The 16,026-nt window shown below is 43.0% G+C and overlaps 1 protein-coding gene across 1 annotated transcript in view; it reads left to right on the top strand.

Annotated features, from left to right (window-relative positions):
• Positions 1 to 16,026, top strand: part of LOC105248928 (protein Shroom) — a 161,657-nt gene that overhangs the window by 25,953 nt on the left and 119,678 nt on the right. The window contains exon 2 of the mRNA XM_025412437.1: positions 413 to 901. Coding sequence (XP_025268222.1) covers positions 413 to 901 — 489 coding nt within the window. The remainder of the gene's footprint in view (positions 1 to 412; positions 902 to 16,026) is intronic.

Raw genomic sequence — 16,026 nt, 5'->3', positions numbered from 1 at the left:
TCTCTCCCCATCTCTCTCTCTTCCCCCGCGAGGCCCTTTCTTCCTCAGCTATGCACCTTTTTAGTTTTTGCCTCGTTACATGCGTGGCCTTTCTTTATCGATCTGTCTGGATGCTGAAATCGAAACTGCTCAACCGAGGCCGTCATGGTCTATTGTATCGCGCTCTCTTCGAAGACCGTGAACGCAATCGCTTCATTTCTTGGTTTCTCCTCTCTTTTTCTCCCTTGAAATATTATATTCCGTTGTCCCTTTTTCTCGTAACACGCGCTGCGGTTTCTTCTCATTGTCACCACGCGCTGCATCTTTTCATTTTGCGTTTCACTTGCGAACACATATGGAAAGAGCGGACGTATTTGCTGAAGAAATTGATCGGGCATTATAATCAATACATAAATATTCTTTTCTGTCGTAGAAACAAGAATGGCGACTCCTACGGTATTCAAGACGGCCATACTGGAAGCGGAGGTGGAGGTGGTGGTATCGGAAAGTGGCTGCGGGAGCATTTAGGTGGCGGTTCTAAAGGAAGTCACGACGTCAATTCTACGTTTGTCTCGAAGGAAAATGCAAGCACTAATGGCGGAAACAATAAATCCTTGGGCAAGACTATTTATACGTCGCAGAATCTGTACTGTAGTCTACCGAGGGAGCACGGCAGAGCCTATACACACAATAGCGGCCGAAAGATCAATCACGGTAATTTCGCAAAGTCTCATGGTTACGATCGACCGCGATCGAATAGTATGAACCATCACGAGAAATCCATATCGAGCGACCTTGGGACCTTGACGCGAGGCGGACCGATCTACGGCAGCGAGGGCAGAAGTCTGAAGAAGCGAAATCGCGATTCTCGTCGATATTCGCTTCACGAGACACACGATCAAGGCCGTCATCGCCCAAGAAGGTAAGGATTGTTGTATAAAAAATGGCTCTTTTCGACTTTGCCTATCATTTCTTATTAACTTCTTTTCTTTTATTCAAATATCAAATTGCTGATCACATTTAAAAAAATGTCGATATAATTTCCTCAGCTGATATTTTTATCAATGTCAGCTGGAGAACGTAAAATTACTATTCCACCTGAGGCAAAATAGTTGCTGGCCCAACCCTCGTTATATACGAGCCGTAAGGATGCTGGCAAAGAGAGAGAAAGACGTTAGGTATACTAGGCGCGCAGCTTTTTTCCTACGATACTTTAATGGGGATTTCAACGCGCTGAAGACTCGCCTTGCTTTTCGAAGTGCAGTTAGGTGACGAACCGTTTTTGTTCGCGCGAGCTTTAGTCGACGAGAGGAATTCGTAGAAAGCCGATGCAGGAAACATACTGTTTCCTCGCGTATGTAGGAAATGCGCGTGAAAGAAAGAAACAACGGCAATGAAGTGCTGAACATACGGAACACTTAACGCCTTCGATTGTATAAGGTGATGAAAACGGTCGGGAAGAGCCATTTATCGCTGATGGTTCTCCAATCTTTTTACCTGCCCACTCGGAGTACTCTTTGCGCGATAACGTTTACATCGCAAACGTTAATTTTTTTCTACAACATTGTTAGATTCTATGGATTGTGCGTAGGTTCTCGGTAAAATATTTAAATTAAAAATGACACAATTTTATTTTTATCTTCGTAATAGTCCACGTTACGTGGCTCACATCACGAAACTCATCACGCATTAAACGCACGGAGCATTACTAATGTAACTTGAAAGGTTAATCGTATTTGGATATGAAATATACGAGTAAGTGGTACAAACGCATATCATAACATCTGTTCTGTTCCATTTATGTCGACGATTCCACATAACTATATATGTTAAATTATTTCCCACGAATTTGTTGCATAAAGCTGCGTCGAGGATCACGTACGGGCCTCATTATTATTATTGCTACGGGGAAAGGGGAAGGGGGAGGGGGAGTCACGTATCTGGACGTAAGACTTCCGTAATAATAGAAAATCGGATCGCGCTATCTCCATTAGCGTCGGTTATTTGCTACGCGAAACGTGGCATGCGCTGTACATCTCTCTTTGAAATAAAGGAAAACGCCGAATCACGGAAGACCGCGCCTTTGTTTCGCGATGCTGTTAACTCGTCTCTCGATTCATCGCTCGTTTGATTTATCGCGCAGTCATTCCGGTGCGCATGAGCAACGCGATGACGCTTAATGCCAATTCATCCGGCGAAATTATAAAATGCTCGATACGCGCGTATGTCTTTCGACTTTGTTTTCTTTTTTTTTCTTCCTTACGCTCGCGACTACGCGAACGTCCGTGGTGCAGTAAAGCGACAGCGTGGGACGCGCGACTTTGACGTTGCGTAATTTTCATGACGTTGCGAGGATTCTCGACAAGGAACTCTGTCGCATTTTTCTCTCCATATACGAGCACTTCAATGTATTTTTCTTCCATAATTTATTCGCGCTCAGACATGATTTTGCGTAGCAAAACGTATACGATTCGCAAGTACATCTGGTTATATAACGCAAAAAATTAGAAATGGCTACGCCATCGTAATGTATACGTGATTGAAAATATGTCCTTATATTGAATCCCGGAAAGAACGTGCACGGGAAATCGATAAAAATGCGGGGATCGAATGAAAACGGGAAGAACATTGTCCCATATGTTCCTTTATCGAGTGGCTTTTCTTTAAAATAGCTTTTTAAAATAGATTTTTATCGATTCGCATATCTCCCTTCCCTCTATATCATTTATTTCCGTCGTCCGTTCTCCGAATAATAAATCGTAAAGTTGTCTAAAATGATTCAGTGCATCGACACAGGACGCGTAAAAGTTGCGAATTTCTCGGCGGAAAATACTCGGCATACGTATCGGTTCTTATCCGCTGACAGTACGTTGGAAATGGAATGGTGCTATCCCATTATCTAGGATGATTTATCACTGCAACGCGTGACCCACGGACACTCGGCTGTTGATGCCGGGGTGGGAGAGCCTCGACATACGCGAAGGATGCACTAAATTAAAAAGAAGTAATGCCCTTGGCACTTCAGCACTTCGCGCGGCAATTTATTTCCCATCTTTCGCAAATAATGAAGTAAACTCGTGATGTGAACAAATTATAACTTCCCGTATCCCTTATTTTATCAATGTCTAGATGTATACTTTTATTAAAACGTCGCCATTTATCTCGATCAAATACTTCGGTCAATTCAACAGCATATTATTCTTAATAATTGATTATAAAAATATTTAATAGATTGCAAGTACAAGTATAAAATTCACCATTTTCCCCCTTCATTCTTTACTTTCTGATACGTTCGATTTCTTTAAGAATCTAGCGGAAGATATACCGCTTCCCTTGCACAGGTATACGCGGCACTTCCTGCAGTATTCCCTGACTAGGATGATTTAGCACGATGGCCATCGCGAATACTCGCGATACGGGCATTGGGTTCTTTCTTCGGTTATGTTTACATCTGGTATGTGGCCAATGTGCACGACTGAGATATATAGTTGTCTTCGCTTTAAGGTCGCTTCATAGTACCCGATGGAATTTGCGGATCCCTCGGCAGATGCGAAATACCAACACGATCGGAGAAGGCCCTGAAGAAGAGCGAGAGTAGAGTGGAGACAGGGCGAGAAAAGGAGAAGAGGGATGCGAGAAAGAAGGAGAGTAATCGGAATTGTTGGGGCCTGAATTTACTGCGGGGACCGCGATAACCTCGATAGGCCGACACGGGCTTATAACCGTCCCGAAGCCGATGGAGCGTCTATCGTGACTCCCCCTTTTCGCGCCATGAATTTTACACGTCCCGCGATATCGCGATTGTTCTGGAGAACGTAATGAAGACTTGAACAGAGCGAGGCAGCAATTTCAGAAGGCTGCTATTAAGTTTATAAGAAAGGCAATTTCTACCGTTTCGTAAAGATGTATCTCATAACTCGATAAGTAATTTATTTCCAATTCCATCGAATGTATCATTCAAAGTATCATTATTATATTTTTGCATCGATCTAAACCTGTTTGCGAGATAATTACGCAACTGAAAAGAAGATGGATAAAAGCAGCAATAGATAATTATACTAGTTTAGAGTGTCGCTTTACTTTTTATAATGCTACTTATCCTTTTTAACGTCATCAGGAATTCTGAATTCAATTATTTCTGAAGCACATTGCAGCCTCCATGGGTTTATTCAGAAGGTACAATCAAATCCATCCGCGATCCATTGCTCGAATGCAGGTGCTGGCCGATACGTTACACGCACGTATAGAGTCGGATTAAAGTACGAATACGTGATACTGTGAGTGGGTTCAATGATGTGGCGGAAATCGGGCGAGATAGCTGACCTCAAAATGCTAATGTATTTGTCGGGCGAGTTACCGAGCATGTTGGGCGACTTATCTCTGCGATGCCCATCTTCCTTCTCTCTCGTTGAGGCCCGAACGATCATTCGGGGGTCCCACTTGTCTCGTTTTGCTCCCCTCGCGTCACCCCGCGGCCCTTCTCGCTTGTCCTCCGCGTCCTTCCTCACCGAGCCCTTTGGACTCTCTCCTTCGTCGCTCGCTTTCTTGCAGGGCCCCGTAAGCTAAATATAGCTAAGTCCGCGTTATAAATAGAATAACCCTGCGGGCCAAGATGGCCGGGGTCAGACATCGCATCGCCTGCTTCTTTTTTTTTCCTTCTTTCTTCTCCTTCGCTTCTTCCTCAGCTCCTGATTCTTCTTTTTCTTCGTGCTCCATCTCGGCTCTCTCTGGTCACCGCGATTTACCTGTCTCTTGCTTCACCGTACAATTACTCCAAAGGCTTTAACACCTCCGCCGGGCTCCTTCCTTCCTCTCCCCACCCATTCGTTTGAGTCTCGCGTCGACCTTACACGAGAGAGGTCGACTCCCTCGATAAGAGTTCATCGACTCGACTCTCTCATGTTTGTACCCCCTCGCAAAATTGATCTAACGCTGGAACATACACTTAGTTTTAGCTGCCATTTGTATACCTGAATGTTTATCGTCTCGGCTCGTAGATGCTCCCGTGGAAAAACTCATTTGTTCCCCGAGCTCTTCCCGCGGCTCTATGCAGATAATTAAATGCAGATGAGTTACAACGCCGGGGTAGGCCGTATTCTTAAGCGTAGTTTATAAACGCTTAAGTTTATCACGAGGTTGGACGCTACCGACTCTCGTCCGGATATATGTTGACATTTTCGGTTGGAGAGTTACGAGGGTATGGCCGATCGAGGGACCGCTCAACGAAGCGTCTTTAATCAGTCTAGTTCACAATTGCGCTTTTTGCGCGCGAGATTAAATGCCGGCTCTAACGACCTAGTACTTTATACGGGGATACGGTCGATGGTGCTCGCGGAATATCCTGCGTTTATCATTCTGTACGAGAAGCAGAGGTCGTAAGATCGAAGGAGTAGAAGAAGAAGAAGAGGGAAGAGAAGAAGAAGAAGCGGGACACAGGGAGAGAGAGAGAGAGAAGGAGGGGAGGAAAATGAGGAAGACGGCCCGAGGCCTCAACCGACTCTGGCCAGAGCCGTATCGGCGGGATTAATGGCAGTGACATCCCGCTCGTGGCCAGATGAGATTCTCCATCTCACCCGCAAGCGAGAGCGAGAGAAACGCGACGCCAGCGAGCGACAAAAATGAAAAAAAAAAAAGAGAAAAAAAAAACAGAAAAGGAGAGAGAAAGAGGTATGTGGCAAGAAGCGAAAGGGTGGAGGAGGGAGGGCGGGGAAGGTCCAGAAAAAGAAGTCAACGACGAGGCGGAGGAGGCGGAGGGCGGCCGATGTTGGAGTCGAGTGCGTTGACCTTAGGATTCGACGCGCGTCCTTGAGGATACCAAGATGGCGGGTTTATGCAACCGGTCACAATGGTATCTGCAGGCTGCCGCGCTCCTCGTCGCGTTCTATTTGATGCACGACGATTCGACGCGCTTGCATTCTCGGAGGGATTCTCTTTCTCTCGCAAACGCGCGCGCATGTACCATATATCCAGTGTGCACCGTGCAACAGTGGTCGCCTATAGGAGCTTCGTACGTGGGTCGCACCATCACGGACACGAGCCGTTAAAGCCAGTCAGTCCAGTTTCCATCCCTGCAGCTTGCACGGACGGACGAGCCGGGAATATGCGGCGATTCGAAAGGAAATCAAATCCGAGGAAAGGCCAACGAACGGCCTGGACACACCCGGCATATACATAACGCTGACGTGCTTATGTATGCGTGCATATAAAATCAAAGGGAAAAACGTGGCCGCGGCTCTTGCGCGATGGATTCCTCGAGCGCGACTCGCGAGAATGACGCATCCCCAACGTTCGACGTCTTCCGCGTCCGTCTTCGGTTTGTCACTCGTCACGCCGCATAAACTGCTTTCTTACGCTATCTCGATTCCATACTTGGTGCGACCGTGATGAACGAATGTCTTTCCTCGCGGTCTGGAAACGCTGGAGCGCATGCCGATACGCTTTACGTCGCGGCATATCTCTACGAAATAAATCATCCGCTCTTCTATTTTCTCTGCATCAGAAAATATAAGTGCAAGATACGTATTACATTTTGCCTACAAGTAGTATAATGTAGCGTGGCAGATATTCGCCTTCGTCATCTCACTTGTTCAAAAGAACGCTCCTGTTTTTCTTGAAAAATTCACCAGCTCAATTTTTCAAGATTACTTTTATAATTTTGCTTGCCGAGGAATTGTATTCTTTGTTCCCTGGCGAGCATGAATGTGATAAAAAATATACGTACGCGATACTGACATCGCGGAGTGTAAGAGACCAGCACCTTTATATCACTGCACGTGTATATGAGTGACACATTTACGTTCATGAGCAGTAATGCATGTGCATGAATACACATCCGAGTCGCGAGTCCGCACATTCAAGCTTCTCACACGTGTGTCTGCATATGTAAATGCGTACACGAAGCAAGCAGGGATCCTTGATCCTACAGGAATGCAATGTTAGCGGCTGCCCACGTTGTCTCAAGTACCTCTCTTCGTCTTTTTTTCCTTCGTCTTCCTCATATTGTCTTTACTTTTTTTCCTTTCTTTTCATATGGCATCTAATTCCGGTAGGACTAACATAAAGCGCAAGACGCTATCAGACGACAGCACACACATCTTATGTTAGTCATTTTGTAATGTCACTTTCGTTGACACGTATTGTCTCCCCGTCACTTAAAAATATATGCGATATATTATTGAACAAAGAATATTAACCTTCTTGCAGTGTAAAGTGATGGACAATAATATAAAATATAAAATATAAAAATAATATAAAAATAAAACATTCAGAAATTAATATACATAAACATTATTATTGGAAAAAGTAATTTGAAATAAATAAATAAAAAACCTTTTAAATTATAAAATTATTTGTATATTTTATACACATTTTATATATATTTAATCTTCTAAACAAATATATATCCATTTAAATATGTATCGTGTACAATAAACACAAAATTTTCTTTTGATGTGAATTAATTCTTATTATATATATTTTCGCGTAATACTTATATAAAAATTAAAATAGTAAGCCTAAAAAAGAAGAGAATCCGACTTGAATAAAAAATTACACTCAATTCACACATTTACGATGATATAATAAGCCAATTATGAAATTGCACTTTTCGTTGAACGAAAAGAAACGTAATGGCGAGACGCCATGTTGCATTTTTTCTCTATTCCTGATGAATTACATACATGCCGTTGTTAATTCCCCTCGCTTTAACGTCGGACGAACGAGAGATACTCGGGTTTCAACTCACTATGTTACTGCCATCATACGCGGCTCTCGCATGATCGAATGAGTCCCCTATAAATAAACTTTTCATACATCAGCGGGGAGAGTGCGGAATAAAGCACAGGGAGATGAAATCATACCCTGCGCGCCGCAGGATGCACCGTGCATCCGCGCCGACGGTGTCCGGTAGCTCGCAGCAGTTTAATCGACGTTCTGCGAGAAACTTTTCCTCCCAGCAGCGCCTGAGCGCGAGCGCAGTTAAATCAACGCGAGTAGAGAGACGCGTACATAAGAGAAAAGATCATCTCCGATCGTCAAGGTCGACCGCATGCGGCTCGGGGCCTCCTCGCGAAGAAGCGTCGATCCGGTCGCGGTGAATTCGTTCGACTGTTTTCATCGTCTGGCAGCTGTTATCCAGCCCCGTTTCTCCATAGCATTCGCCGCTCCGCGTCCCGGGGCGCGACCGCTTACGTTTATCGATTTAAACCAAGTCTCGATGTGATGGAGCAAATGATGGAGAACGATGTGGACGGAGTCGCCGACGAGGTAACCGACCGCGGTAACTTATGAACACCGCGAAGGGCTCGATAAAGCGCGATTCTTTTTCGTAGAACGATGGGGAAAGGTTATATATGAATGCTAACGACGATCATGAGAATTTGACACTAACAACTGGAGAATTTCAAGAAGAAGAGAAGGAAGCGGAGGAGGCGAATATCATCGAAGAGGACGAGTCTTTTATTCGGGACGGGGAACTGGAGGAACATGATTACGAGGAAGAGAGGCACGGAGAACAGAGAATCGAGGACGAGGAAGTAGAAGAGAAAAGGGATATACCATCTATCGCGACAATCTCTGCCGCAGAAAAGCCCGAAGAGGAAGTGCAAGAAGTGATAGAGCCCGATCACGTGCTCGCTGAGATACCAGTCGAGGTTCGCATAAACTTGTCATTCTGCGTCATTCTACCCGTGGAATTACTGTGCCTCACGACCTTCGTAATATTCTAAAGACTCGAGCCTCCCTTCTCATTACGCTCCTCCGCCTAAAAGTATTTCCGCATTGTACACGATTTGTGTTACGTTGTTATTGTGATCGATTGAAATGGTAATAATAAAATGCTTCTCCCAAGCATTCCAAGTCTTTTCCTGAAAAGTAACGACGATGATAATGCGTACATTAGAAAGAATATAATAAATTGCTCCCCGACGTTTGCATTGAGATTTAATGTGATTGCCAGATTTTTACCAGTCGCGAGACAATGATTCGAAAATTGAAAGAATTTCTAGCCGAGCAAACAGAATTACGAAGGAAAAACAGGCTTCTCGAAGTGTGGATTACCAAGCACATGAAAAAAGTTAAGTACCTTAATAACTTCAATCGCTTTATACCTCATAAAACTAGATAAAACTATATAAGAATAGTAAATTTTATATGTGCATTATTCGATTTTTATTTTACATCGCAATTTGTTGTAAATCTTGTTTCTTTTTCCCTTCTGTTCTCTCGCGTTGCAGTTAAAATGATATATACGTACATGCACAATATATTCGCCGCTTTTAATAAGAACAGCTCTTGCCACGATACGTTTATGCAGACGCAAGAGAAAGCGATATTCACGGATACGACGAAGGAATCCGAGCAAATGGAGCAGATTTATGAACAGATATTGTATACGTATAAACAGCAGCTCGATGATGTAACCGAGAAAAGAGCTCAAACAATAGCCGATGTGCAGGATTACGAAGACAAAGTGCGAAAAATGCGCGACGAAGACGCACGAGTGTTCGACCAACTCCTGAATCGCGAGAGAGAAGTGGCGACGGGTCTCATTTATGCGACGACCGGACGAAAGATCACGGAGAAGGCTGTCAACGAGATAACCCGTCGGCAGGTGTAACTTAATGACCGTGAATCATCACTTGTCTATTACAGCAATTATGTGGCATACCAATTAAAATAGCTGTGCGTGCATGTTAGTCGCGAGGCTCACGCGAAGACTTCTTCATTGCCAGATGTCACGACGCGAGATTCTCGCCCGCAATCGTTACGAATACATCGTCCTGCAGCATCGTCTCGAGGAGATAAGGACGCTATTGCGAAATCTGGAAACCCTCGGCGAAGGAATGACTGCTATGGATTACGAGATTTTGTATGTCGCTCGTGTGAATCATAAGGATAAATTGGACGAGCGCGAGAGAGAACTGGAGAAATTACGCCACAAGTATGCGAAGATATTTTTTTGGCCTTTTATTAACATATCTTAATTGTTTCAAAGATATTACATTAAAACTTAGGTTCGTCGAACCTTCTTTTAGTCATTTCGAAATTATCGATAAGGATCGTATTTGGCGCTTCGATTTTTGCGCTGGCAATATTTTAGATTGCGTTACTTGTTTAGATAGAGTTATCTGGAGAGATATCTACTGTCGCAGCTTTAATACGAAAGATCTTTGACTTAAGGCAACGAATGAATTATTACCGATATATCTCTCTAATCATCTATCGGAACGGGAGGTTTTATTAATAGAGCTTGTTGGCAAATCGAAATTAGAATCGCTCAAGTGGTTAACGGAGTCGCTCACTACAAGGAAAAGGAGACGTGCCTCGCGGAGGACATCGGGTTTGAAGAACGCGAATTGGACGAGCATCGCGAACGGGCAGCCAGAGTTCGAGAGGATGTCAATAAGCTCCATTTAATTCTGAAAGATTTACGACAAACTCATGACGAGAAGAGGCTCGAAGGCGGACTGCTGATGGCTCCGTAAGATCTGTTAGTTTGACGCGTAGCGATTTCGGTCAATGTCATTCACGGTTCATTGACCCAGGCCGGTGCTGCGTGAGATGGAGAGGACGATAAAGTCGCTGGACGCCTTAAGGAATGACATTGAGATAATCAAGCGCGAGATTCAGCAGTACGGCCCTGCAAACGGGAGGAAGAGGAACAACAAGGTGCTGGCAAAGTCGACGATGACACAAGGCAAACCGGGTCGTTCCTAATAAATGATAGAAATTCTGTAACGTCTCTTTCACACGAGGATTTATTTGCCGGCTATATAACTTTCGTGAAAATACATGTGCCGCCTGCGGATATGACGCAAATAAGTACTATGTTTCTTCTCTCCTTATTTTTTTTATCTTGGATCCGTCCGTCCGTTCGTATACTTGTTGCGAAACAAGATTTATAATCGGCCACAAGAACGGCGCAGCTGGTCCAATAATTAGCGAATCTCGCGGATTAATCGCCGAGTGATTGATTCCGCGCGCGGGCGCTATATGAGAAATAAACCGCACTTGTGTAAATCATAAACACGCCCACGCACACCGTATCGAGGCACTTGGCATTGCGTGAGTGCGATAAGTCGTTCGTATTATCGCCTTCTGTGTGACAGCTTAATATCACCCTAACAAATATCGTATGGCGATGGCACGACTCGCAAACAATCGCAAATTTCCTACGTTGTTGCGTGCAAATTACCGTTCACACCGTATCACAATTATGTTATCGCGATTCAAGACGAACTCGTCATTCCGTAATCGTGATTTCACATTATTCATGAAGCCTTATAATTACAGGCATATTCAGCGGTATATTAATTAAAAGGATAGGTTTGCTCGCACAGAAATCAAGGGCCGACAACAGAATATAATTAAAGAAAGAGTTTCCTGCAACGCACGCACGTGTATCGCTATGAAACTCTTAAGTTGTGCGAATGATTTATATCTAAGGACGCATTCGTACGCGATCGAGCCTTTCGAAATCAAATTAATTCGTCCATTCGTGTCAACCCGCCTACGGATGTTTTTATACCGATTCATTGATCATACAATCGATGCGTATTAGTGGACGATTTATCCAGACACATATTTTCTCGTTGCACACACGCGCGCAGAACAAGTACGTTAGTTAAAAATGTATTAATTATGAATCGCGCAAAAATAAATAAATCTGCATACAGGTTTTCACCGGGCCTGTCTCGCGTCACACGCGTGACGTCAGTTCGCTCTTAACTCGATTACTGCATTAGGGCGAACGCATGCGTGTAAAGTCCGGCGTACTCTTAACTGTCCATGCATATGGAATGAATCCGAGCAAGGCGGAATAAATTGAGTACGCGTGAGAACATTAATTCTTTCGACAAACGCTTTGCTCTTTTTTTTATTCCACCTTTAATTATATTCAAAAGTCTCTGTGGTTTTTTCATTGTGCTGAATATTATAAAAAAGAATTTATTTTTTTTTTAATATAAATCACAATTGTTAATTAAATTTGTTAAAGTAATAGAATTTTCAATATTTTATTCCGGTCAAAATGAGTTATGATTATTTTATATCTATTTTTTTGCCACGCATTTTTGAAAATGGTCAAGAATAGGAAAATTTAGTATTTATATATTTATACTTTTCAGTTAAGTTTTTTATTAATATTAATATTTTATTAATATTAATATTTTATTAAAATTAAAATTAATATTTTTTATTAATATTTTAAAATTTTAAAAATATGAAGAAAAAAATCATTTAATTTTTATCGTACTTGCAATTTGACATGTAAATATCTCACACCCACATAGCTATCTTTTTATTTGTTATACATTATCTCATCTTTTATTCCAGGTACATAAATATCGTCCTGAACTATAGACTTGAAATAACGATTTGCATAGCCTGATCTTTGTTTATGTACCTGCAAGAATAAATAGCGATACTGGATCCATCATAAATTCGATCATTGACAGAAGGTTTCATTGTCTTGGCCTCAAGAGGCTTTCCTACGCTTTACATTTTTCTTTGTCTTTTTCTTTGTCATTTTTCGTTGTCGACTGATTTCTTTGAAATCTTAAAATACTAAATTGTATCTTGAAAACGCGCAGAACACATGGTACGGCGAAGCTTTTAATTTTAACAAACGATTAACGACTTCTATTGTGTATCACTGAGTAGATTAATAGACTGACTCTTTTAGATACCTTCCTTTTCAAATGTCGTCAGCGAATCATGGCTTGCTTTTTACAGATTCGATTATGTCCAGTTCTTAATGATTATTACGTTCTATCCATTTCCCTCGAATTCCCTTGACATCTCCCACAGTAATTTCGAATCATCGAGGCAGATCTCCAAGCGCATAAACGAACTGGGGTTTCGTAATTCTTATTACAGGCGCGGATGAGTTAGTGGAATAGCGTTAGATTAGCAAACGCGTTTCATTGTCAGCGTGTGGGTAGTCCCATTCATTCATCCACCCACCGAGGCACGGCGTAATTTCAAAGATTCTAAAGGTTATCCGTACATATATATATATTCCCGCATGCGGGCGAGCGCGATCCCAGGATCACGAGTAACCGTCGAAAAAGGATGTTCATTAATTTCACGTAGGCGTAGAATTGACTTCGGCGACAAGATAAAATCGAGCGAGGGTGTATCTCCCGCCATTCGCGTCGGAAGGGCGAGGCAACGATCAGGCGAGGTTGCTTCGCATGATTTGGGGCCAATTAGGGCCGGCGTTGAAGCCATTAATCCCTTTTGGTAATTTGTCCATACCCGGAATTGATTTAAAGCCGACGCGCGTGGATCGAAGGTAAGACGGATGGGCTCTCTGTAGATCACGAGAAGAGAGGTGACGTGTCAATTAAGCTACCCTACAATTCACCGGAAAATTATGTACGGAGGCCACGATAAATCGCGGCCGGTTTCTCAAATATTTTTCCGTTTCATGATTATTTATGCGATAATGTATGTGTCGCGATATTCCTCGTAGATCTTCTGCCATTTTTTTTTTAATTGCTCGTCAAATTCTTTTTCCGCGACTCGATGGTTTTCAACCCGATAGCGAACTCGTATATTCATGTTATTATATTCTCGGGGAGTTAAGGAAATTGAAAATTTTTTTCGGAAATTTCCATTGTCCGGAGATCTGCGACATATTTCATGACTTTATATTCTCCCTTTCCCTTACTATTCAATTTCCACTGACAGGTAGAAAATTCATATTGCGAGTTTCTACCTGAGTTCCGAAAGCTTTGTCCTGTAGCTCCAGTTTGTTCTTTTCAAAGTTTTTTTTTTCATATGAGTTTCTTTTTTTCCCGTGGTGCAAATTTTTCTACCAAGCAGATTTTTTATTTTAGAAATGTATGAAATGTTATATAAATTCTCGTTCCTTTCTATGAAATCTGACTAGAATTCTCCTTTCACAAATATTGTTGCAAAATTATCTAGTTTCTTTCATTTCTTCATTTTTTTCTCTTTTGCCTTTGCTTTATTATACATAATACCTCCAAATTCGATATCTCTGGTAACAATCAAATGTAAATTGAATACCTGATTCAAAGCAAAACCATGCAAAACAAAGAGAAATCTCCTGGCATAACTTTCTGGGAGATCGAGTGCATTTGCATTTGCATTTGTTTTGCATACATTGTATGATCTAACCATGGTATGAACTTTCATCTGTTTACCATAAAAAATTGGAGCTACTTAATCCCAGTAGAGAGATCCCGGGGCTGGTCTTGCCCTTTTCTGATCGTTCCCAAAGTCAATCGATCTCACGGCTCTTTATTCGAATCGAATTGGATCAATTCGATGAATTTTTTTCGCATTGTTGATTTTGCGTGATATAATTCGAGATTTGCTAGTGTACGATAAATATGTACTATAAATATTTAATGATTGCCGCAACATTTTTAATAGGCTCGATTGCAAACGAAGAAAAATGCAAAATTGCATCGAGAACGATCGTAAATTTCTTAATCAATTCACTATCTTTTGTTGAACTGTGTATTAAGAGAACCATTGCATAACAAATTGTAATAAATTGTAATGTAGTTATGTTTTATGGACTGCATGTCATCTGTCAGATTCACTTTAGAGAATCGATAAAAGTCGACGAGTTGTCGCGGTTAATCGAGTGCGAGGCGCTCTCGGTCCATCTTTCCTATCGTGCACGAATTTTGCAAAAGGTCGAGCGTAACGCGGCAATTACGCGAACGCGGAACCCTTCTGTAAAAGGGAAAACGCAGGAATCGTGTTCACTCTCAAGGTCGACCGGTATCCTACCGGCCCCTGCCGCAGCCTGCATAACGCGTTTCTATTACGCGGTCAATTGCAGCGATTGTTGCGTGTCTCTCGCAATCAGTGGCTCTCGGTCTACACGTGCTCCGTATCTGTGCGCATTTCTTTTCCCTTCCCCTTTCTATCTTGCCCGTACTTTTGACGGCCCCGCGATTTATTTTATTTTTGGCGGCATCAAGAAAATATCCATCGGTTACTTTAATCTTTAATTTGTAGTCCTCGATTCTTGAGAGCTTTGCTTTCGATTCTTCTCAACCCGCTTGCGGAAATCTATCGCCATGTTAGTCGCAAAGTAAAAGGATAATTTCTCGAAAAATTCCGTCGAAATCGTCCACGAAGAAGGTCGGATGATCTGCCCTTCCTTAAACCAGTTACGCGACACAACGGTTTCTTTCGGGGCTGATTGCGCGCACGAAAATGGCGTAATCATCGTGATTAACGAGGAAATCATGTCGCCGTCCTCGTCGTTTTCTTTGAGCCTCTAATTGGAACACGTCGGCGTTCGAGAGACTGCGGTCACCGTATTGGAGTAACATTTAGGTCGATGCGAAGTCGCCGATAGTTAGCGCGAATACGTGCATACACGTGAAAAATACAAGTATTTTCGCGCGAAACACTGACGTAAGTGTGGCTATAAAGTGAGCCTCTTTTAGAGGTGACGTTTCGATTCGAACGAAACGTGTTCTTCTCGACTTGCCGTTCCAAGTTTGCGCGTTATCAAAACATTCGGGAATGTTTTAATTGTCCCGGTAATTGAATCGACCTTTCCTCTCTCCGGGTCAACAGCATCGAAGGACTCGACGTCCTTGGCCACAACCGGCAGATGGTTGGCAAGACGCTGGTCGGCGCAATCCGGCTCACGGTGCACACCAATGCTGGTATGTGCATTCGTGACCGTACGATCTAACTTACGAGGCAACATCTCGTTTCTTTCCAACTGGCCGCGAACAAGAGCAAGAAGATGTCGGGCACCTTGAGTGCCTCGACGACCGAGAATTTCCTCGGGGATATTGTCGCGACTTCTCGCGCCGGAACATTTGCACCGGACGCCGCGCCTGCTCGCCGCTTTCTTCCCTGCTCCTTTTCTTCCTTGACATTTTTATTTTCAATGTTACATCCAACCGGAAAGGTCGAGCCGCACGTTAACCGATACTTTATGCGCCTCGCGAGAATTATTCCCGATACACGATTGTAAATAATGCCATTGTACGCGATCGCGCTCTCGTAGACGATTGCGCAAGTGCGTAACGCGTATGTATGTGG

Source organism: Camponotus floridanus, unplaced genomic scaffold (genome assembly GCF_003227725.1).
Source record: "Camponotus floridanus strain SB8 unplaced genomic scaffold, Cflo_v7.5 scaffold50, whole genome shotgun sequence".
NCBI classification, from domain to species: Eukaryota; Metazoa; Arthropoda; class Insecta; order Hymenoptera; family Formicidae; genus Camponotus; species Camponotus floridanus.
Note: the sequence above shows the minus strand (reverse complement) of the source record. Positions and strands in the feature narration are given on the sequence as shown.